Source organism: Panthera uncia, chromosome D2, assembly GCF_023721935.1.
Source record: "Panthera uncia isolate 11264 chromosome D2, Puncia_PCG_1.0, whole genome shotgun sequence".
In the NCBI taxonomy this organism is placed as follows: Eukaryota; Metazoa; Chordata; class Mammalia; order Carnivora; family Felidae; genus Panthera; species Panthera uncia.
In genome coordinates this window covers 26,377,244-26,403,435 of record NC_064818.1, presented here as the reverse complement: position 1 = coordinate 26,403,435, position 26,192 = coordinate 26,377,244, and the positions used below count along the sequence as shown (strand labels likewise).

The following is a 26,192-nucleotide window of genomic DNA, read 5'->3' as shown; positions in this document are numbered from 1 at the left end:
GTCTAAAGTGGGGTTTCACAATAAATACCAAATATTTGAAGAATTTCCTTTTTTGGTACAGTTGATGAACCAATATTGATTCATTAACTACGTTCTATAGTTTACATTAGGGTTCATTATTTGTTGTAAATTCTATGGATTTTGGCAAATGTATAATGACATTTATGCACCATGAAAGTGTCATACAGAATAGTTTTACTACACTGAAAATCTCCTTTGCTCCATCTATTCCTCCCTCCTTAGCCCAGAGTCTCTGCAAACCATGAGCTTTTTATTTTTATAGTGTCCAAAGTTTTCCCTTTTCCGGTAGTCATATAGTTGGAATTATATAGTGTGTAGCTTTTTCACATTTGTTTCTTTCATTAGAAATATGCATTTAAATTTCCTCCTTTCCCATGCGCGCACGTGTGTGTGTGTGTGTGTGTGTGTGTGTGTGTGTCTTTGATGCAGACAGGCTGGGTCTGAGGACCCAGGGGAAGGTCTCACAAGGCCAGCCAAGAGAGTCCTTGGCTTCAGGCAGGATAGAAATCAAACACGAGCCAGAGAAAGTGGAAACAGAATTTACTGGATAGCATAAGTGACAGAGCAGTGTCAGGAAGACTCAGAAAGGAAAGGAGAAGCGCTCTTGTTGTTCCTTGGTGCTGGGGGTTTATATTAGCTAGAGTACATGTTCCTCCAGGAATCCAGGGTAGGGTCCAGTCAAAGGCAAGTGTCAAGTAAACAATATGTATTATTCCATAAATTCCTGAAGGTGGGGGTTTTGATGCCAGCATCAGCTGAGGTTTGTTTGAAGCTAATGTCCTGGAACATGTTTGGGATCTTATTAGGTGTTAACAGGTGTTCGGGGCCTGGGACAAAGCTCGGAATAATAAACTTTCTTGCTTCCTCCTTGAAGTGGGAACATAGCTTTTTTGGCTTATTCAGAAACAAACTATGGAACATGAGTAAATGGGGCCTAGCAGAAAAACAGCAGAGATGGAACCTTTCTCAGTGGAGTCCCTTCAGCTTTCCTACTTTAGCTTGATAGCTCATTTCATTTTTTGCTAAATAATATTCCATTGTCTGCCTGCATCAGTTTGTTTTTCCACTCATCTATTGAAGGACATTTTGTTTGCTTCCAATGTTTTTTGGCCGCTTCCAAGTTTATGTAATGATAAGTAAAATTGCTATAAACGCTCATGAGACAGTTTTGTGGGAATATAAGTTTTAACTCTTTGGGATAAATATTAAGGAGGGCAATTGCTAGATAGTATGGTACTAGTATGTTTAGTGTTGTAAGAAGCGACCAAACTGTCTTCCAAAGTTAATATATCAGTCTTCATTCCCAGAAGCAATGAATGAGAATTTCTGTTGCCCCACAATCATCATGTGGTACTCTCAGTGTTCTGGAATTTGGCCGTACTAATAGGTGTATTGTGGTATCTCACTGGCTTTAATTTGTAGTTCCCCAATGATGTGTATTGTTGGGTATCTTTTCATATGCTTATCGTCTTTTTGTGATGTTTGCTGAGATTTTTTGCTCATTTTAATTGAGGTTTTTTATTGTTGAGTTTTAAGAATTCTTTATAAACTTTGGATACTAGACCTTTATTAGGATATATGTTTTGCAAATATTTCCCCCCATTTGTGACTTGTCTTTCATACTCTTGACAGTGTCTCTTGCAGACTGAAGTTTTTATTTTTTATGAATTGTAACTTAATCAGTTTTCCTTTCATAATTTATACTTTCAGCATTGCATTTAAAAAGTCATTGCCAAATCCAAGATTACCTAGATTTTCTCCTATGAGCTTTATAGTTTTGCATTAAAATACAGATTTATTATTCAACATGTAACTTTTCCTTTACATATTTTTCCCCTGAATAGGAAAAAAAAAATACTTGACAAATCGGTACATTCCAAGGCAAACCACACAAGGAATAATTTCCAAAGTTGAATGCAAGATTTTTACAAATAAAAAGTCAGCTTGTGTCAAAAATTAATTATTGAGAGCCATCATGATGATAAGTCTCGTTTAAGGGGAATTGAATGAAGAAAGAACAATTAAGTGAAATTGCTAATTTAGAAACAAAACTTGCGATTGCACTACAGAGCAATAAGAATGTAATCCTTAGGATTATTTTTGCTACAAAAATTATTTCTCTCTGTTCCAGATAAAAATTAAGTTGTATTTCTATGTGACAAGAATCATTCCTATGGCTATCAGTTTTAGAAACAAAAACAGCACCCCTACAGAGTTGTAAAGTATCCTAACCAATAGTAAATAGCAAAGCTACACACGCCTGGGGAATTAGATTTTAGGCCTGACTCACAATTTCTGCCCAACAGGACACTGAAAAAGTATGCAATAGTACTTTTGCCTATTTCCAAGCTTTTGATAAACTTTTAAACTAGTTATAGGAGCCTACTTAACACATAGTGAAAGAAATATGAAGGCTTCAGTGAGTTTTTTTTTTCTTTTGTGGTTTTGATTTCTATAGAATTGAATCTCATAAGTACTACAGAGTTTCTGTAAGTATAGTTGGTACAGTTGGTAAGGAACTATTTTGGAAGTAACAATTTTAAACTTTGTTTTTCCTTTGATTATTGTCAAAATAGGTCAGGAAAGTTTGAGCTGGTTAAGGCTCAATGTAGAATAAACAGCTTATATAGTGTGGACCAACTGGAGAAACTTTTGTGGAAAAGGTTAACAAAATTCACTTAAATTATAAAATGACAATAATTTTGGCCCTTATAATTTGAAAAGAGTAAAAGATGATGAATGAAAATAATTATTTCTGATTACCAACTTGTAAACCCTTTGTGAACAGACATTGGACCTTATTTATCTTTTATATCATCTCATTTTCTAACATGAAATAATACTTACATTAGGGAGAGGGGACAATTGAAAGGTTTTAACGGTGTAGAAAAGGGAAGAGGAATGTTAAAATGTTTTATGTTTAGTTCCATTCATGCCCCTTATTTTCAAAGTAGTACCTTCCTACATCTTTATGCAGGATATCACTTAATTCAGAGACCAAGCCTCATGATCAAATTCTTGCCAAACGGAACTTTTAACCACCTTAATAGAGATACATAAACAAAGAATAACTTTCTGGTGCATTCCATTTGCCTTTAGTTTCATGGGTTTTTTTCTTTTCTTTCTTTTTTTTTTTTTTTTTTTTGCTATTTGTTTTTATTTTTGAATATTTGTGTTGTTGCCTATGTAATGAGTTTTAAATTTACAGTTATAGGTCCAGGTGTGCAAAAATGGAGACTTATTTGCTTATAAAATTTAGTTTTACTCTGAGCTCATATACAGTGGGTAGCTATTCTTACCCTTCCCAGTTTAAGAGACTTAACCTCTTTTGCCTTATATATAACTCAGTCTCTTTAGAAAAATAAATCTTTACAAAAAATATCCTTTTCTCTCTTCCCCTCTTCTCCTTAGAATTTCATTTTAGGTGTGCAGATATCAGGGGAGGAAATAGTTGATGGTATATTATTCCCCACTCAATGGATTATAACATAAACCCTCTACTTCTTCCGGCTTTGTCATTGATATATTCAAAGTCCGGCTTTGGGAATTAAAAGAAAACAGACTTTTACCTCCCAAACAGTCTGGTTCTTGCAAATAAAATGTGCTTGTACTTCCAGTATTTTCTTTGGGCTATGGATTTAAACTTCTGCTTTGGAGGTCAAAAGCCAATAAATTAACTTTTTGGTCTCACTGGGTTTTTTGTTTGTTTGTTTGTTTGTTTGTTTGTTTTCTACTTTCTCTAAGGCAAAGTCTAGCTTTAAATTTGGAAAACTGAAGAATTGTGAAAAAATCATAGAAAAAGTTTAAATGCATTTGAAAATCTTATAGTGTGATGCTTGCCGCAGTGACTGAAGATGGAGTTACCCAGAGAAGTTTGCAACAGATGAATTATCTTTTGTCTAAAATCCATTCCTTTACCACTTTGTTTGTTACTGTTTCCAACCTAACAGAAATCACCCTTTGCATCTCTGGAAGGCTATAAAATGATTGATAAGAATTGCTAGTACTTCAGCAATTCTCTGCTCTACAAATAATGCACTTCTGGCTTTGCAGTAACACCAGGACATTCCATTCCTCACCCCAAATCAAATGTTAAATGGGCACTCTGAAACGAAGACAAATCTTCAGTCAATTCTACAAAAATATCATGTTCCGAATGTGCTGTTCTATAATAACACATTGTCTTTCTCTTAAACCTCATTTTAAAAATGATGTGAATGTTGAGTCCAAGTGCCTCTACAGTTGGAAAAAACCAAATGGAGGCAGAGTTCCTAATGATCTTTGCCATGTCTAACAAGTAAACCTATTTCATTAGCAAAGACTTCAGAGTATGCATCAGTAGGAAGTTTTATACAAGGTATTTGGTGTTTAATTTCTTTCCTAGAGTTTTAAGGTTATATAGCTAGACATATAAACTCCAGCTATCCTGGAGGTCCTTCCAGCTACTTAAATTCACTTGAAATATGAATAGCAAAGAAATAATTGTTTTTAAGAAATTAGTTTAATGTTTAATTACTGTACATATGTGGGAGGTGCCCAGCATTCTTATTTTCTTTTTCTGGCACTCTATGTTTAGAATTTCATGCAAATCACTTCGAGCATCTTGTGAAACATTCAGGGTAATGGGAAAGTGTCACAATAATGGAAATGTTGCAAACCTTTCCTAATGCTTTTGTGCTATATTTAATCTCAGTAATTCAGAAGATCATCATCTCCAACATTCTCAATATAACTGCTTCAGGTTAAGTCTGGTTATATGTTTCTCGTCACTTATTTCACTTATTTTCAACATATTGTATACATTCATGTAGGACTTTTCTTTCCATATCTGACCTCCCCTCTCTAATTCTTCAATGTGATTCATACTATGGCTTCTGATTGTATTGCTCAAAGCAATAACCACACAAATTTTAATAAGGTCAGCAAAAAAGAACCAGAAAAGCCTTTGCTATGTTTTTATTCTCTGCTTTGAATAATAAAATAAATTGGTGACTGTATATCATTGTTCTATAGCAGAGGTGAACATTCGATTCACTCTTAGTGAATATTCTTTGTATGGTTTTTTCCTGCGCAAAATCTACTAGGAAAAAAATAATTTGTGGCGGCTATGATTTTGCCTTTAATTAAACAGAAATTACAGTTTATTAGAAATTAATCTTCCAAAAATAACCACTGTTTTTCCCTAAATATCTTTTCACTATTTTAGGGCTGAACAAAAACAGCTCTACAATCTAAAATTAACCAACTTTAGTGAATACAGATAAAACATTCATTATATATACATGTGTGTTTGTAAACTAGTAGTATTAATTTATTTACAATTTTTAAGTTGATTTATTTATTTTGAGAGACAGAGAGAGTGCATAGGAGGGGCAGAGAGAGAGAGAGAGAATACCAAGTGTTGGGGAGCCCAATGTAGGGCCTCGCAAACTATGAGATCATGACCTGAGCTGAAATCAAAAGTCAATTGCTTAACCAACTGAGCCACCCAGGCACCCCAGTAGTATTAGTTTAAAAACAACTTACCAACATATTTGAAAAATAATAGCTTCTTAATGTGTCATTAAAGTACACATCTATGGACTTAAAAAAAAAGTTGATGATTATATACCTTCCACATTGAAACTTGTACTTTCAGTTCCAGGGGAAATATACAATTTCTATTGAGATAGGACCATGCTTGGATTTATTATAGGCCTTAATGGCACATTCATGACTGAACGCTACAAATTAGGTGAAAACTCTAGTGAGTTTATAATGAAGGTTTTCAGTGTTTAGGTTTTTTTCATGCAAACGAACAGACTGTCCTTTATATGAGTTAATTTGTCTAAACTTAAGTGCCCAGGTATTTGTCTACCTAGGTTCCTAAACCATGATTTAGGATTTAGACAAAACAATTTACTGGTCCTAGGTGTGTTATAAGAGGACTTTATTCATTCACCCAACAAACATTCCTATTGGTCTAACAGGTGCCATGTATTATACTAGGGACTAGATATGATACCTCAAGCAATAAAATTGAGAGATAGATTGATTAGTACATCATTAAAACATGGGAAGAACCTGTAATGAAAACATATAAGCCATTTGATGGGAATCCTAAATAACATAGAACCAAATTTGTCTTACTATAAGTCAGCATGGATTTCCTAAGGAATGAACATTTGACTAATGCTTTGAAACAATGGTAGAAGTTGATCAGGCAGACTAAAGGAGATTGGCAGATGAAATACTATGATTTATAGTAAGAAATATATATGTGGGGCATCTGGGTGGCTCAGTCATGATTTCACAATTTTTGGTTTCCAGCCTACATTGGGCTCTGTGGTGGAGCCTGCTTCAGATTCTGTTGTCTCTCTCTTTGCTCCTCCCCTGCTCACACCATCTCTCTCTCTCTCAAAAATAAACAGATATATATACATACATATATATATATATATATACATATATGTATATATACACACACATATATATACACATATATGTATATATACATATATATATATATATATATATGTATGTATATATACACACATACATATAAGCACATATGTATATGTATAGTTTTTGTCCCATTTCTGGCATGGAACCTTAAAACTTTTGGAATTTCCCAAATGATGAGAGCAATAAAAGTGTTTTTGTTATGTTAATGAGGTGACATTTGTATCCCACCCCCCATCCCACTGTGGGGTGATTGCCAGGGTAATTAATCAACCTTGTGATTAGAAGGTTGCAATTATGGAATTTCAGTCCCATCCTGTGGCCTCTGGGGTGGAAGAGGGACTGGAGGTTGAATCAAGTGCCAAAGGCCAGTGATTAAGTGATTTAATTAATCATGCCTGTGTAATGAAGCCTCTATAAAACCCCAAAAGGGCAGGTTTTGGAGAGAGGCCAAGTTGGGAATACTTGGGGATGCGTGGAAAATGGCACACCTGGAGAAGGAGCGGAAATTCCTTGCCCTTCCCACATATTTTGCTTTATGGAATTTTCACCTGGCTGTTTTGAGTTATAAGAGCTGAATCTAGAAAGTAAAATGTTTCTCTGAGTTCTGTGAGATGCTCTAGAAACTTAAACCCAAGGAGGAGGTTGTGGGACCTGATTTGTGGCCAGCCAGCGGGGTCAGAAGTACACATAACAACCTGGGCCTAAAACCGGCTCTGAGGTCGGGCAGGGGGGCAGTTTCATAGGACTGAACCCTTAACCTGTGGAATGTGATGCTATCACTGGGTGGTGAGTGTTGGAATTGAATCGTAGAACACTAATTTGGTGTCCAGAGAATTGTTTGTTGGTGTGGGGAAGTGAACATCAGTTGAATGGAACTCCATGGTTTTCTTTTTCTATATATTTGGGATACCTGATATTTTTAAGTGTTTTATAACCTGTATAGTGTTGCTTTTAATCAGAATTAAGCATTCCATCATTCTATCATTCCACTATTTTAATCTAGAAATTTTCCTCAATTCGTACTGATCAGTCACTCAAATCTAAAATTGAATCAGTTGGAACTGAAATCTAAAATAATATGTAATTTCTGGGGCATCTGGGTGGCTCAGTTGGTTAAGCATCTGATCTTGATTTCAGCCTAGGTCATGACCTCGTGGTTCGTGGAATTGAGCCCCGCATCCAGCTCTGCACTGACAATGTGGAGCCTGCTTGGGATTCTCTCTCTCTTTCCTCTCACCTGGTGTGTGCTCTCTGTCTCTGTGTCTCAAAATAAATAAAATACACATTTATTTAAAATATAATAATAAAATACACATTTATTTAAAAAATAAAATATGTCATTTCTAAAAGTACAGATAAAAATATAAAATTTTATATTTCACAAATTTTGCCATTAAAGAGATAAAAGCAAAATCATGCCTTTTTTTTCTTTCAAAATTGTCAATGTCCTTTATTCCCATTGGGTACCACCTCTGAGGTCAGAAGTTAACATGGATTGTAATATGCAACGCTAATTTGATCTGTTTACTTGCAGAGAGCCATATCCTAGAAGATGTCAACAAATGTATCATAGCCTTGAGAGACCAGGATGCTGATAACTTAGACCGTGCTGCAGGTGCCATCAGAGGACGGGCAGCAAGACTTGCTCATATTGTCACAGGTGAAATGGACAGTTATGAGCCGGGAGTTTACACTGAAGGCGTGATGAGAAATGTTAACTTCCTTACAAGTACTGGTAAGTCTCAGTCCCCAGTAACAGCTGCACTATTCCTGATATTTGAATCTCTGTGGCTACCAAATATTCATACACGTGGAAAGAAGATCTCTGCCTGTGTTGTTTGTTAAGCAATAGGTTGCTCCACCATCTGATAGGTGCTTGCCTCTTGTGGTTAGATGATTTGAAATTTATTTCTAGCAGTAAATATATTTATTGGGAAAGGTAAGTGTTTTATAAATATGTGTTATATAAATTAGCTACAGACCTTAGCCACTTATGAATGTTTAGTAATGCCAGAACTGTTAGGATATATAATTGGGCCAGATGTTATAAGTACGTAATAGTTTCCAAATCCTCTTTCAGCTGTATCATTGGTACCCCAGGTTTTTGTTTATGTTGCTTAAACAGGAAACTGGTCCTATGGTTCCAGAGAAATGCTCTGTACTGTCTTTCACAGTCTGTTTGCAAACATTTTGTTCTTCAAAATCTTCAGAATCTTCTGTGATTACTTGACAAATACGGAATGAGGGGCACCTGGATGGCTCAGTTGGTTAAGCATCTGACTTTGGCTCAGGTCATTATCTTGCTGTTTGAGAGTTTGAGCCCCATATCAGCTCTCTGCTGTCAGCGCAGGGCCTGCACTGGATCCTCTGTCCCCCTCTCTCTCTGCCTCTTCCCCACCAGCAAGTCACTTTCTTTCTTTCTCTCTCTCTCAAAATTAAATAAAAATAAATAAATAAATAAATAAATAATAAAAAGAAATATGGAATGAGGATTCTGTTTTGGTTGAAGCACCCAGTTTAATATTTTTTTTAAATTTTTTAAATGTTTATTATTATTGAGAGACAGAGAGAGAGAGAGAGCATGAGCATTGGAGGGGCAGAGAGAGGAGAAGACACAGAATCTGAAACAGGCACCAGGCTCTGAGCTGTCAGCACAGAGCCCGAAGTGGGGCTCGAACTCACAAACTGTGAGATCATGACCTGAAGTCGGATGCTTCACTGATTGAGCCACCCAGGCGCCCCTAATAATTAAAAAAAAATTTTTAACGTTTTATTTATTTTTGAGACAGAGAGAGACAGAGCATGAACAGGGGAGGGTCATAGAGAGAGGGAGACCCAGAATCTGAAACAGGCTCCAGGCTCTGAGCTGTCAGCAAAGAGCCCGACGCGGGGCTCGAACTTACCGACCGCGAGATCATGACCTGAGCCAAGATCGGATACTTAACCAACTGAGCCACCCAGGCGCCCCTATTTTTAAACAGGGAAGTAAATGCTTATTTTGAATCACTCAGTAAAATGGCATTCTTATATTAAACACTATTAACATTTCTCCAACAAACTTACAGAAGCATTTGATTTCATACAGATTTAGAAGAAAATGGATATAATTTGAATAAGGGCTATCAATTATTTTTATAAATCATCATGGCAGAACTTTTTCCTGTGAAAACCCTTTGCATTCTGTGAAATCCTCAGTTTGAATTTTTCTTACTAATTAACTCAACACTAGGGTGATGGTGCACCCATGATTACTAAAATATTTGAAATTCCATATTTAAGGCATTGATTCTACCTAGAGAATTGTTCTTTATGTTATGCAGAGAGCATATCAAATTCGGATGATCCGTACATTGTTTTGTTAAAGTGGTAGAAGGAATAAGGATGGGTGATTTTGCAGGGACAGGAGAGGGAGCTGCTTCTTAAATTTAAATGACTAAGGGAAACCCACCAATGGTGGAATCAACCTTCAGTGGGGAGTAGTTCTGAAAAGGCATACCACACAGTTGGTACAGAATTGATGATTAATGTCACTGTTTTCCTAACAGCTTGATCTAGAAAATCATTGGTGAATCTTGGCACAAGGTTTTCTCATAATCTCTTTAAAAACATTTCTAAAATAGTGGAACATTGAAGATAGGCTAAGGAAAGATGGAGAGGGTCCATTGGTACCTGTTGATACTATATTTCTATATTATACCTATAACTGTTGATAGTATATTTCTATATTATACCTATAACTGTTAATATTATATTTCTGTAACAACTCAAAAGCCACCAGTGTTCCAGATACGGCCCTGGTGGTTGTCATATGGCATGTACCACACACCACATAATGACGTATGGCGATATATTTAGTTAAGGAAATAAATATATTGATTAATTGTGTTAATGGTAGTTCTGCGTCTTTTCCATGAACTAAATATGACTGGTCTTCTTGTTGGTCAAAATCAAGTACAGAGATACCTGATATTTTTTTTCTACTTTCTGAGAATAGAATTATAAGTAAAAGAAGAATGCACTAGGGGTTCTCTTTTTAGCCAAATGAAAATTTCCTTCAGGGAGTTGAATAGGTCAGGTCTACCAGGATCTTACATATATCTTGCCTCTGTCTCAATTTTCTATTCATATTAGTAATGTCCTTTGGACTCACTGTTATGGTCAGAATGTCTGTATGAGGTACCAAGCTTACAGTTTCATTTTCTATAGGATAGAGTTTATATGAGCTGTAAGCAAAGAAATAGAAATGAAATTCTAAACTGTCCGGGATGTGAAGTGTATTGTAAGAACCCTGTTCACAATCAATTCTTATAATCTGAAATAAGAAAATAAAAATAAAGCAAAGTTATTTATGCCTTTAATTACAAGTTTGTCAATACCTCTATGATTTATAATGGCCTATGAGATAACTAACCAATATTGGGTACAAAATTCATTCATTCAGAAGATGGAGAAGTCTTTTTCCTCTAATTAGTTGTATATAACTTTAATTAAAATTCTCCAGGTAAGTCATATCCTGTGCCCCAAATATAATAAGTATAGAATAATTCTGGGCTGTTCTGTAAGTCTCATTATTAATGTAACTATAATTTATGACTTTCCAATTTTGTCATTTTAGTTTTTCAAATAATTTTTTGACTTATCTTTGGAGAAATATTCTCATTTTTTTATATGTCTAATTCCAGACTTTTCTCCAGTTTTTCTTGAAATTTATCAAAAGCATGCCCTACTAAAGGGAATTCTGAGCAATAAATTAGATGAAAATGCTAATTAGATCAGCTTGATCTTAACCAAAGCTGAAATATGTGAGCATTTTCCCTCCCGTAGAGATACTATGAAAAATACTTCCAACTATTCTATCCTCCATAATTAAATAACAGAAGATGTTCATCTTTGTTCACATCTGCTCATCACTCGGACTTATTATTTATAAATAATCATCAAATTAAGTAATTGGAAATGTCATGTTTTGTGTCATGAAGCCTTAATAGTTAACATTTTAGCAAGTGAATGGTCTCTACACAGGTGGCCTTTCTTTTTCCTTTTCCCTTATACAGTTCTCAGGTCTTGACCCTGCTTCCTGAAAATCACTTAATAAGGAGCTTTTGTGAATTGTTTTTATGACCCAGACTTCCTTAACACTGCAAAATTTGCCTTAAAGTACTGTAATCAATGATAAAACCTAAGCCCTGCTTATCTAAATCACAGAGTGTTTTTGGAACATTGCACTTTTGATTTTAATCAGACTTTGTGGCTCATTAGCACATTTTCAAGATTTGATGATCTTCTAAGTATTTCCTCAGCATTAGGAAGCAGGGCTGCCCTGTTACATTGCAGGAATTCGCACTGTTCATAAGCCCTAGCAGTCGGCTTTGTGTGAAATGTAGGCAACATCTGGAACACTGCATTTCATTCCGACAGAGGCATAATTTTGTCATCTCCATGTGGTATTTTTTATTCTGCCCAGTTTTTCCGTTATGAAGCTTATTCATTTGTCGGGATTTCCTGATAGGAGAGGGGAAATATATTGACTTTTTTTGGTTAAATAACAAACCTTACCAATTTTAATGTGAAGGCTTAGAAGTTACATTCCTACACCAACTTTAGTTCTTTCACGCTAGGTTTGGGGAAAAACCTAAACCAAGAGGGGACTGAAAACAGTATTTTTCGGATGTGATTTATGGACTCTTATCAAATTCAGAAATTAGCAGTCCCCAAAGCATCTGTTGCAAACCACCAAACTCCACCTGGTTTCAATGTCAGCCAGCCTCATGGACCAAAACAGAGCAGCCACATAAATAAACCTGACCAAGATATCCGGGTGGCATCCACTGCTGGCAACTTGCAGTGAAGACAAGCAAAGGGTTATTCATCAAGTACTCCATCAAACCCAAACTGGAAAATCTGTACCCAGAATCCTTCCCCTAATAGAATGGAGAAGAACCATATGGTTGCAATTTTTCTTCTTACAGACACATTAGACAGTTGAAAAGAATCTAGAAACAACGAATACTTCCAAAATGTTCTTATACATTTTTCTTACAGCCAGCTTGGACCATAGACTTTTAAAATGAATTTTATCTAAAAATAATTTAAAAAATGTTAATAGCAATAAATCCTGTCAAGTCCCTTTCATTTAGTATTCTTCACGTCAAAATATCCTACATTTTGTAGCCAGATGAAAACATGTTTATTTACTATCCTTATGTTGCATCTCTGGTCTATAACCTTAAATAATTATAAGATAAAATGCAAAGACTTTAGTTTTTAGCAGTTTTTGCCCTCCACAATCCAGCAGAGTCTCGTAATTAGTCATCCATATACTAGGTATGACTCAATATGACTCAAAATAATTTTTATGTGTCCAGTAGTTTTGAACAGTACAATTTTGTTTTGTCTTAAGAATTAGTGTCTAATTATATATATAATGACCTATATAAATAACATATATATTAAATACACATATAAATAATATACATAACATATACTTATAAATTACATTCATTATATATATGGAAAAACTCAGATGAGTGGCTTATTCTAATAAATGGGAAAGTCTGGCAACTTTAGGACAGAGTTTGCTATGAAATTGGCTGGAGCTTAGTGGTGTTTCCTTTTCATTGAGCCTCAGCGATAGTCTCCACCATGCCATAGTCTCCTCCACTCCCTTTCATTATATACCTAGCTACTTAACTCACTTAATTTATCTGTCTAAACTCTATTGGCATTTGAGTTCACCTGAACATGCATTTCTAAGTTGTTGTTTTTTGGAGGTTTTTTCTTCCTTTTTTGGGCCAAAGGCACTTTCTACTCCATCTAAGTTGGTAGTTTCACATTTTATTTTCACATTTTATCTGTCTTTCAAGAAACAGCTCATATCCCGTGTCCTCTGGGAAACTTTCTTTACTTCCTCTGGTAGCAGGGAATTCTTTCTGGTTTCATGTACTATAGATTTTAAAGGACTTACCACTCAGTCTTATCATTCTAGATAACTATATGCTGTTGATGAACTCTTAAGATATACTTACACAGAAATGACTTTTTCCTTCAACATAGAATATAAGCTATAGAAGAAAATGTTGTGTGTCTTGCATTTTTTAAATTTCTCTTTGCATCTTTTCCAGACCTACCATTGTGTCTTGCATGGTGTTAGATTAAAACAAAACAATGCAGCAAAACAACCCTTGAATTGTGCCTATATGCGTGTACTAATTCTATTCTAACAGTGAAAAGTCTTTTCTTCTCTAGTGTCCCTCTAAAATTATAACTATTGTCCAACACTTTCTCGAATGCCACCACCTTCACATAGTAGCTTCTGACACTGTTTCAGTTAGAATTAATTGCCCTGTTATATATGTTACCATTGGATGAGCTTGTTCTCTAGTTAATGGCTATTTCATTTTGCCTTGTATCATAATCAGTCCTTTACATACAAGTTTCTCCAAGCAGATAGTAATGTCTTTAAAGGCAATCACCATACTTTATTATTTTTATGTTTCACAGTAGCATTTTACACATAATAGAGGTGCCTAAGTCATTTTCCCAAGTTTAAATTTAAAATTCACTCTAATATTGTACTGTGATACACTCTAATACAGATATGCAAATGAACCAGTTATCATCCCAGTTCAGGGAAAGACAAAAACAAAACTCGAAAACAGTAGACTGTGTCAAAGGCTTGAGCAAAGAAAAGGTCAGGGAAGTAATTAATTACTGTCCAGAGTTAGATATTAGCTACTTCCAGAAAACTTAGGGTCAGATGTCTGAAAGGTCTTTAGCAAGCCTTTGAACTAGAGATCACGACTTCTGTGTATTCTATTACTTACAAGAACCATCCTTGAAGTGCATCTGGTGAAAGATCCCATTGAACCTAATTTCATTAATGGTTCTAGCAAAGCCCTGTACGGGGATAGCAACCATGCCTTGTTTTGGGAAGCTGTTTTTGGTGAACTTCCTTCCCCTGGTAGCAGTTTGAGAGGGCCTCCTAATTATATGCTTTCTTACTTTTGGCTTCAGCTAGAATCTACACCGTTTAACACAGAGAGCATTAACAAGAAGCTTCTGTCTGTAGATCATTTGGTTAACCTGGATAGCAGGGTGTCTTCATGTTGGTGATGCTAAAATCAGAAGCTAAATGACAACCCAGCCTGGGGCGCCTGGGTGGCTCAGTCAGTTGAGCGTCCGACTTCAGCTCAGGTCATGATCTCACAGCTCGTGAGTTTAAGCCCTGTGTTGAGCTCTGTGCTGACAGCTCAGAGCCTGGAGCCTGCTTCGGATTCTGTGTCTCCCTCTCTCTCTGCCCCTAACTCACTCGCATTCTGTCTCTGTCTCTCTCAAAAATAAATAAACATTAATTTTTTTTTTTTAATGGCAACCCAGCCTCTGTAAAGCAAAGGGAGATCCCATGGCATTGGAAGTACTTCCATTGCTGTAGGATTTGGGGATCCTGCACCACCACTGTGAGTTGAAGAAAGCAGCTACTAGAACTTCTGAGCAGAAACCTGCTTTCTGCCTAAAGAGAACTGGATTTGAATAGGATCCATATTTAGTTAGCGGGCTAAGGATACTTTTTTACCTTGCCATTTTAAGTAGTTAGAAATATAAACTTGTCAGGAAAAAAAGTGCTATAAAAGCTGAAATCTCTATGTACTGGGGATGCAAAGGCTTTTTGGATCTTTTTGATAAGGGTAGATCCTGAGAGAACTGCGTGGAATAACCCAAAAAACCACTGTGGACAGTAACTTTACTAATAAAAAGAATACATTCTGACATGGTAGAAATTTATCATCAAAAGAGGAAATAATATGGAGTGCTTAAAAGTGAATTCATAAAATCATAAAGAGGGCCTGAAATATTCCTATGTCTGGAAAATATAAAATATCTAACGGTGAGGCTGATGCTAAGTGAGGTATGGGTAGGGAAGATGAGTTGAGATGGCCTAAAAGGAAGAGAACATTGACAAAAGAACTGGGGAGTATGGACCTGCTGGGTGGATATTCATCAGTGCAAAGATGTGCTAAAGGTCTTGTACCTTCTTTAAGCCTAAAACTCCTATGACCAGGCTTAGATGCATGTTCTCCAGCCAAAAAAGACATTATCTGGAAAGAGAAATAGGATGCATTGTTCTTTCTGATCCTATTTTCACAAATTTTCAATAAAAAAGACTAATTCAGGGTTATTTCATGATCCTTCATGTGGTAGGGCACATAGAAATATAGCATATATAAAAGGATTAAGCATGAAGCTCCGGTTTCAGATCTGGATTTCAAGCAGTGGACTCTAGCTATGGGTAAATTAAGCAGAAAAAGAGACAAACTAACAAACACAGAAGATAAGTGGAAAAAACAGACCGCAAGGGATGTTGCATGTAGGAATCTGGTTAGTCATCCTAGAGAAAGAGGTACCATTCCTGCCCTCTCTGAACACTTAATACTATTATTAGCATCATAATGTTGTAACACTGGTCCCCACAGATAGTGCATTGCTATCACATTCCAGATACTTCCACCAATGAATAAAATCCTAAGGAAATTCCTGCTTTTGTCCCACTTGCTCTGAATTCAACTTCCTCAGCGGAAGCATCATATTTGTGGAGTTTAAATCATGTGCCCACACCTCGACTGCTGGTATGGGGCAAGGGGAGTTTGCAAGTACTGGCTTTGAGCCCCTATGGAGAATAGTGCTTGGCCTCATACTGAGACCCTCATACAAGCAGATTCCCTGGTATAAGAACAGGCTTTGTGGTCTTGCACAAAGGGAGATGGTGTGTTAAAGAGCAGGAGAGGAGGAACATCAACAAGGGAGGGAAAGGGCCCAAAGAAGGGAAATTGAGGACTGATTTTACCAACTTAGGCTGGTCACCATCAATGTCAGGACAACAGAAATGCTTCCAGAATCACCCAGTTAGAAGCACTGTATTAAAGCATCTTGCCGTCAAACCCATTTTTTTTTTTTCTGATGGTTTATAAAATCTAAAAACAAGTATAAAAGCATGCTTTCTTCCTGGCAGATCTATTAAATGAGGTATTATGATAACACTTTAAACCTAAGTATGTCCAGAGTGGATGTGCCTTAACAGAATGTATGATGTGAATATGATTCTGTTGCCAAGAGAGTGGCAAAGATGGACGTATATGAATCTGTGAAGTCCTGTAAAAAAGTGAAAATGAGGCGCCTGGGTGGCTCAGTCGGTTAAGTGTCTGACTTTGGCTCAGGTCATGATCTCCCGGTTGGTCAGTTCAAGCCCTGCGTCAGGCTCTGTGCTGACAGCTCAGAGCCCTGAGCCTGCTTCAGAGTCTGTCTCCCTCTCTCTCTGCCCCTCCCCAACTCACACTCTCTTTCTCTCTCTCTCTCTCTCTCTCTCTCTCTCTCTCTCTCTCAAATATAAATAAAAAACATTAAAAATTTAAAAGAAAGTGAAAAAATTACTCTTCAATGGTTTCTTCTTTTATTCTTTAACAACAATGACCAAAAATTAATAGGATTATATTCTATTATTGTTCAAATGTACAGTGATACTGTATCAATATGTATGATTTTGTTCTAAATCCAAAGGGATGGGGATTTTGACTTCATTTATTTTAAGATTTACTAAGGGAGACATAGTAAACATATTTTGTAAAAGCATAAACTAGTTCCTTCTAAATCACAGTGTGTGCATAACCACCGGGAAAAAGAAGTGGCTGTTTATTTAAGGCAGAGGGGATCAGAAGCTCTGGGGTCTTAAGCAGTGTTAGGTCTTTCCCAGCAATCCTGAGAGCTACGGGGATCAATACCTCTAAATAATAATAACCCTCTAAAACACACCCGTGTCACAACATAGTCAGGAAGCTCTGGACTAGGCTATTATCTACTGGGTAGTCCAACAATTAAGTCTCTTTATAGTAGAATTACTGTAAAATGTTTTGTGAATGGGGTGCCTGGGTGGCTCACTCGGTTGGGTGTCAGACTTCGGCCCAGGTCATAATCTCATGGTTTGTGGGTTCGAGCCCCACGTCAGGCTCTGTGCTGACAGCTCAGAGCCTTGAGCCTGCTTTGAATTCTGTGTCTCCCTCTCTCTCTGCCCCTTCCCTACTCACACTCTGTCTCTCTGTCTCTCAAAAATAAATAAACATTGAAAAAATTTTAAAAAAATTAAATGTTTTGTGAACTGTAACATAGTATATGTTTTTAAAAATGGAGACAAGTATCTGGCAGGAGGCTCTTTCCTTCTACTTCATCTTGAAAGTCAGATTTATGAAACTAATGAAATAACTCCCTTCAGTTGTTATAAATATCTGTTTCATGTATTAATAGCCCTCAGTTGTAAAGACAGTTAATTTTACTTTTTTAGAGATGTTTATATATAGCCTGGAAAGTCTGGTTATATATTTATTGATATGAGCTGGTAAAACTTTTATATACTCATCTGTAAAACTAAATTTGAGGCTCAAGGTCACTGACTCTAGAAAATGAACTGAGGTGGTATGGCTGTCAGATTTTGTTTCCTCTGGCTTTGAAGTGAACATTAACCATGAGAATGTATAAATCATATTGCATATCCTTTGGTGTCAAGTAACTGGTGTGGACTTCAGAGCTTGATTGACTATAGTTTTAGCCATTTCCTCTCCAACCTCTCTTTTCCAACATTCTTCGTGTCATTTTTTTTCTGGGATTCTTTAAATGTAGTTCTGGTTGTACGGGCATGGTCACAATTGACATGATGATATCGCCACATTTCTGAGATGAGAGTATGTGTAGTAAGTGAAGACGTAAGCATTTCTAAAGTAAACGGTATCTATAGCTATTGCCAGAATAAGGCAGTATTACGTTTGTACTCTTAGACTTTGTGGATATGAAAACAAATGCTGAAAAATCATACCATTGTAAAGAGAAAAACAAATTAGCAGGCCTACATTTTCAAATGACAGTGCTATCCACAAGCTTTATTAATAAATGTGAATATTTTCTTCAGTAAGTCAACAACTTATTATGATTGGGTAAGTTAAGGATTATTTCACCTCTTGGTGAAAACTATAACCTTGGGAAAAACTATGAACATAGTGTATATCTCAAGATTTTCAATGAAGGAAGAGATGACCTGACTGAAGGAAGAAAGGATATTTTCAACACAGCCACAGTTGGGAGAATAATGCTGGGAACAGATCAAGTGGAGTAAAGAGTATCTAGAAACATTGGTCAGTTGTCCATTAACCGACTAAGTGAAGACAGAGATAGTTCAAGAAAAAAAAAAACAATGAAATGTTAGGCAACTAGAAATTATTTTGCACCATGTGCCCATGCTGATTGCTGCTGCCAAGTATTTTCATTTCCCAAGTTAAATTTTCAAGCTCATGGTAATTTTCAACTTCCTCTTTTGTCAATTACAAAAGAAAGTGTTACTGCTTAACAATCCCACACAGCAGGCTAAGGACCTTGGAACAAGTTTCTTCTGAAATGTATTAGTAACCGAATGGTATCTTAGAAAATGTAATATATTCTGGTGATCATCCACCATTTACTTTTACTGTCTGCCAAAATCTGGAGCAGTTAAAGTTAAGTGAACAATTTATATTATAAAATTTCTCTGCTGATGTAGGGACTTTTAAAGGTATCATTTATTATAAACACTACTAGCAATATTTCTTTTAAGATTCCAGATATTTTAAAATCCATGTTGATTATAGGTTACAGTGATCTAAAAAAAGTTATGAGTGTTCCTTTACTATTGCCACAAAACTCCTGTGTAACTAGAAAAAGGAATTAGAGTCTTAATAAAAAAATGAGGGAAGTAGCAAGTTAAAATGTTATAGTTCTCTTATCGTGTCTTCACTTTCTTCTTTCTACCAAATACTTCCGTATGCAAATTGTTTTTTCTTTCTTATTTGTTTTCATTAATGTATTCATTCTATCTTTGCAATTACAGTCAAATAATTTTGAGTCCAGGATCTAACAATGTGGGTTTTCCCCATTTTTAATCTATTTAAAGAGGTAGCAAGAACACAGACTGACAAGATATATCTATCAAACCTTAGTTTAGCATCCCTTTAACCTAACAGTAAAGAGACACAAAAGGAAATAAACCCATAGTAACAAATGCATGGTTATGCGCTTATCAAGAGAAAACAAATCCAGAAGATAGAAAGTATCTCGAAACTTGCAGATGGAAGAAAGATAGCAGCAAACCCCTCAATCTAGAATATGCACAAACAGAAGCCATCAAGGAGATTAACTTTCCGCCTTGTCTGATGTTGACTTAATCAGCAACACTGGATTCTGGAAAACAATGAAGCAATGGCTTCACATTCAGTGAGAATATTAATTTGAACTTAGAGTACTTCATTCATGCAAAATGTGTGGCAAAATAAAAAGTGTTTTGTATGCACAAGAACCCAGACTAAATTGCAAAAACACTTTTTGAGAACTTGAAAAGTTATTCAAACAAAATAAGAGGAAAGAGCAGAAAGAGTAAGATACGGAAAACTGAAATTGTGAATCTAATTCAGCAATATAATGGATAAAGTGACAAGATGGCAGATCCCTAGTAGGTCTAGAAAGTGACTGATCCAAGGTAGAACAGAAAGTCAGTAGAGTGCAAGGAAAAAAAAAAAAAATTCTGAAAGGAGCCTGGAGGCCATTCAGACAAACCAAATCATTCAAGTAGTCACATGATAAAGGAAGTAATTCACTGTCCTCTCCAAAAGATAGTAGTACAGAATCCCACCCAGGAGGCTTAGACTATCATGAACCTAACTACAGAATCCTAAAATTTGTCTGATTATATTGTTATCAGCTTATACTTAACTATTTATATTTGTTTATTGTGTATATTTTTCATGTCTTTTATCATTGTCAAGAAACCAGATTTCTTTTTTATTGAAGTTTATTTATTTATTTTAAGAGACAGAGAGAGAGAGAGAGAGAGAGAGAGAGAGAGCAGAGCATAAGCGGAGGGAGGGGCAGAGAGAGTAAGAGAGAGAGTATCCCAAGCAGGCTCCATGTTGCCAGTGCAAAGTCCTATGCAGGGCTTGAACTCATGAACTGTGAGTTTATGACCTGAGCTGAAACCAAGAATAGGATGCTTAACGGACTGAACCACCCAAGCACCACAAGAAATCAGATTTCTTACATGGTAAACATTATCTTTTATGTCTGTTGTGAATATATGTGTGTGTGTGTGTGTATACATACACACACACACACATATATACACACATGTATGTCTATATCCATTTATAATTATAGTATATGTAGATATATTATTTTATCATATCTACTATATTTAATATTATTATAGTTATATATGTGCAGTACATTTGCTATATTATATGTAAAATAATTATTTTGTGTTTAAAGTCATAGTATAAAACAGAGTTATCTTACATCATGACTGGGGCATCTCTATGCTTATCTTCTGAGGTGTGCCGAAGTCTAGTATTGACTGTCAGCTATGATAAAGATGATGGACTAGCTAGTAACTTAGAATGTGTTGTTGTGTACATTGATGGTTTACACTTGTTTAACTAGTTACATTGCTCAAATTGGCTATACGACCAGTGGGACGTGAAAGACTGCTGGTATCTTTTCCCTGAACTCTCCCAAACCCACAATTCCTTGTATATATCTTGGCGTTTCATAACCCAGAAATAAAGTGCACCCTGTGTGACTAGGAAAGGACTCTGTGTAGATGTGCCTGCAAGGCTCCGGGTCCTGATCCTGGCAGGCGCATTCAGTCTCCTGCTTTGTTGTATTCCTGATCTTGAATAAGTTTTATGTGAATACATTCTATAGAAATTGGCAAAGTCTTGTAATTATACCACTTGTGTAACTGTTGCTTCATAACTCATTTATTTTCCCCCCAAAATGTATTTCAAGGTTCCAAGAAAAAGACACAATAGCATGCATACACACACACACGCACACACACACACACACACACACACACACACATACACATGCTCTCTCTCTCTCTCTCTCTCTCTCTCACACACACACACACACACACACACACACACACAATCTACTTTAATCATACAGAATAAGACAATCAGTTTTTGTCGTTAATTGCTTTTTTTCTTTTTGGAAAGTCCTCAGTAAGCTTTCATAATTGGCCATTTTGTACCCCAAATTGATGGATCATCCTTTTTTTTCTCCTGAAGTCTTTTCAAGCTCTGAAAACTTGGTGGCTAAACTTTCATCTTATTTAGAATAACTCACTTACACAATATATCTCAATAGTGAATGGGCAAGCCTTTGACTCCGCCTTTTGTGGCTTGTTTCCTCCAGTACTATGATTTGTCCACCAAATTACCATTTCATTACCCTACCTCCTCAAAAACTTAGAACGGCAGCAGAACTTATCCTCTCTATATTAGTTATCTATTGCTGCATAAAACCCCTAAAATTTAGCAAATTAAGACAACAAACATTTACCATTTCATGGTTTCTGAGAGTCAGGAATATGGAAGCAGCTTAACTGCATGGTTCTGGCTCAGGGTCTCTCATGAGGTTGTAGCTTAGCTGTTGGCCAGGGTTGCCTTCATCCAAACCTCAACCAGGTTTGAAGGATGTGCTTCCAACCATTCACATGATTTTTTGCACAGGACTTCAGTGGGCCTCTTCATGTGCTAAGCGTTCTCACAATATGGCACCTGGCTTCCCTCTGAACAAGCAATCCAAACAAGGGAGACAGTAAGGGAAAGAGAGAGCCTAGACTAGAAGCCAACCTTTCAGTATAACCTAATTTCTGAAGTGGTATATCATCATTTTTGCCATATTCAATTTGTTAGAGAGGAGTTACTAAGTTCAATGGCTTACTAAGCTACTTAAAGACAGGGTATGAATATCAGGAGGCAAGGTCATTGGGCAATTTTACATACTGCTTACCATAACTTCTAAATGTTTTATGTTCTGGATATGCTCAATTTTTCTGCATGTACCTAAATAGACTATATATTTTTGAGTGCCTGTGTTTCTCATCTCCCCCTTACTCTGCTTTAACATCTAATTTTGAAAACATAGCAAAGGACCTGGCATCGATAAATATATATTAAATGGATGAAAAATAATGCAATACACAGCTCAGTAAGGACCCATAATAAACCTGATTGATTGACAGCAGAACAATATGGAAAAAGGAATCCTCTCCATGACTCATTCATGCAGATGATTTTATAGTCTTAGAGACACCGGGGACAAGTTCACAAATGTTACTTTAAATGTTACTTTATGTGCCTTGGTCAGATGAAGAAAGTATTACATAGAGAATTTGAAAATCCAAAGTTCTTGACTTAGGTTTGCCAAAATATAATTGTGAGAATCCTTTAAACTATATGGACCCCGTCTCTTCAACTGCTAAAAGAGGGTTGAACTGGAAGATCTCCAGTGTTTATGCACATCACTTATTATTTTTAAATCTGAGTCATTTGTCTACATTCTAGACTTGGTATGCACTAGTAGATTTACTGGTTAGCTGATTTCAATTTCTCAAAATTCTACATAAATCATAATTCTGATAGCTTTATCTTCAAAATTGCTTTCACTCCCAGAATTATTTTTTTGTTATGATACAGGTTTATCAGTGTGTCTTCAAATTAAGATCATTTTGAAGAGAAAAACATTTTAAAAATTCAAATTATAAGTAGCACAAGAAAGAGTAAAGGATATTGTTTGCCTGATCATTAACAGCTCAGCCTAATTCTATTTTTGAAATGTTCTGCTATTACATATGCTTGAAGAATACAATGATACAAGACAAATAGTGCATTTTATGCCAAAAGAAAAGCAGTGAAAGTCTAAATCATTTGATCCATATGAAATTGTAGTGAAGGCATTTATTTAATGATTTTTTTTTCAGAAATAGTAACTCTTTTAGAGAATCATAAAGGGATCAAGAATACCTAATTAACATGCAGTCAATTTAATGACAGTTTAATATTTTTAAATGTGAAAAGCAAGTTTGAGAGAATCTCTGTATATCAAATTGTTTCATTTTTTTTTAATTTTTAAAATATTTATTTATTTTTGAGACAGAGAGAGAGTGCGAGCAGGGGAGGGGCAAAGAGAGAGGGAGACACAGAATCTGAAGTAGGCTCCAGGCTCAGAGCTGTTCCCACAGAGCCTGATGTGGGGCTCGAACTCACAAACCTTAAGATCATGACCTGAGCCGAAGTCAGTCACTCAACTGGCTGAGTCACCCAAGCTCCCCTATTCAGTTTTTTTTTAATATGTATTTTACACATCTGTCAGAGCAAAGATATTTGGAGAGACCCTTTAAAGCTTACAAATTATCAAATTAGCTTTCAATAACTTTATGTGTTTCTGAGATGCTTCATGTTAATTGCTGATTTGAACAAAGCGGCGGTTTCTAATTTTTTGGGAAAGGTGCATGTTATCACACATAACTCTTCTGATCTATCAAGGGCTAATAAACTCTTACTCAAAAGTGTGTACCTGACACAATGATAAGATGAAATTTAAAGCTTTTTTAAAGGAGGAACAGAAGGATAGAAGATTATAAAGCTAAATGATACTAAAGAGGACCATTGTGTTAAGAAGAATGATTTCTTTAAAATGTAAATTAGAATCAAATCTCAGAAGCTTTTCTTTGTCCTTCTAAGAAAGTTCATAGCAGATTAAAAATTTTAACATAATCCAATTTTGGGTTATTCCATATTTTTTAAATTAAACCCTATGATAATTTTGTTATTTGGATGTCATATTCAAATACTCTGCTGGATATTTGTTATCTGCAACATCCATTTCACATGGAAAAATGGGGTAGAGGGCACTTCAAACTGTTGTCCCTCCTGTAACAAAGATACAAGGGAAGAGAAAAGAAAAAAACCTTTTACCTGGAGCTTTCCTCTTATACAGGCAGGAGAAGGAAACCTATTTTCAGCGTGCAGATAATGAAGAATACAAACTTATTTAATAAAAGGAATGAAAAACTGACCGAGAATTTTAAAAAATAATAAAAAGCATTTTTACATGTCAGTATAGTGTTTTAAAAGTCTTTAAAAATGTGAATATAAAATAAGATGTTAATCCTTATGTGCATTGAAAGGATAGCACGATGGCATATAATGATATCACAATTAGGAAATCTCTTTAACCAATCCATATGGTGCCACAGTGATGCACAAACACTAGACCTACCAACTGCTAATGGAAGAAAAAAATAAATAAGACAAAATTCCTTCTCTCTAGAAGCGTAAATATGTTGGGGGATAATTAAGAGAAAATATAATGCAAAATGAAACAGATGTACAATATCTTGTTCCTGAGGCTGTATATATCATGATACTCAAATTGTATGTGAAAACTACCCTGGAGCTAAATATTTAAACACCAACTTATTTATGAGCTCTATCACATAGTTATAGGAAACTATTAATCCCTGATGTTCTCAGATAATTATGATGCCTAATTTGGATACTACCAGCTTTTTCTTGCGCATCGCTATGAAAAGAGTTTCATCAATTCAAAGTTTTCATCTTTAACCAAATCCCTTCCACTTATCCCATCTCCATCCATAATAAAAAAAGAAAAGAAAAGAAAAGAAAGGAAAAGAAAAGGAAAAGAAAAGAAAAGAAAAGAAAAGAAAAGAAAAGAAAAGAAAAACATTATACTTCAATCCATGAAAGTAAGTACAACTCCTCCTCTTTTGTTCTTTTTTTTTTTTTTACCTTCTATTTATCAGCATTTATCTGTAAAGAGCCTTTAAACCTGTGTCCAAGTTTTCAGCATATAAGTACATAGATGTAATATCTTCCCTGCCATTTTTAGGCTTAGAATATAATAAAGGATTAAGCTTCTTTTACTTGTATTTTTCAATCAAAACTTGTTTGGTATTTACTTACTATGAATATAGCATTAAGCTAAGTGCAGAGAAGTAGAACATGATCCAAATCTTCCAGGTGTTTAACTATGGTTGAATTAAATAACAGGATTACTTTATGAAACAAATCAAGAATACACTAAAGGGCCAAACATATAATATTAAAAAAATAGGGTAGAAAATAATGAAAATAGTATAAGTTTTGTATGTCAGAGAAGACCACATGGAAGAAATAGGTACAAAAATATGAGCCTCAATGTTATTTAAATTAAAGGGGTAACTACACTCTTGCTGGAAAGAATGTCAAAATAATTGTCTTACATTACAATGTAATTAGAGACAGAATTATACTGAACATAATTTAATTATCTTTTGATTGAGAAGATACTTCAGCTTCTTGTAATGTTTCAAAATCATCCTTAGAATATTGTGCCCTAAGGGAAAAGTGAGTAGAAAAATGAATATGTTTCCATGATAACACAGAGTTTACGCTGACAATGTTACAGGTAAGACTGGGTAGTTGGTGACACAATTCCCAGTTAAAATGAAGTAAGTACACCTATATCTCCCACTGATGACAACTACAATTTTGGAAATAATACATGAAACAAATCTTGGGTAAACTTTCAAAATAATAGCAGACTTAAGAGGAAATCACAACTTAAAGAATGACCTCGTACAATGGTAATTTCCCTGAATTCTCTTTTTTTCTTCCATATTTCCTGGCTTAGACTCTTGGACAACTTGTATCTGAGGAGTTTGCCCCAGGCACAGACAAGCTCCAAGTCCCTTTTCTCAGGCCAGAGGATAGATACATGGGGGTGAGGGTATGGGATGAAACTCTGTTAATCCTTTCTCCTAAGGTGATGGCGGCAGTGGCCCTGGAAAATGAACAAGAAAAAAAAAACAAAAC

General features: G+C 35.6%; 1 protein-coding gene across 2 annotated transcripts in view; it reads left to right on the top strand.

Moving 5' to 3' along the window:
- Positions 1-26,192, top strand: part of CTNNA3 (catenin alpha 3) — a 1,717,381-nt gene that overhangs the window by 1,249,048 nt on the left and 442,141 nt on the right. For both annotated transcript variants that reach the window (XM_049646151.1, XM_049646149.1), the window contains one exon: positions 8,000-8,200. In XM_049646151.1, the coding sequence (XP_049502108.1) occupies positions 8,000-8,200 (201 nt within the window). The remainder of the gene's footprint in view (positions 1-7,999; positions 8,201-26,192) is intronic.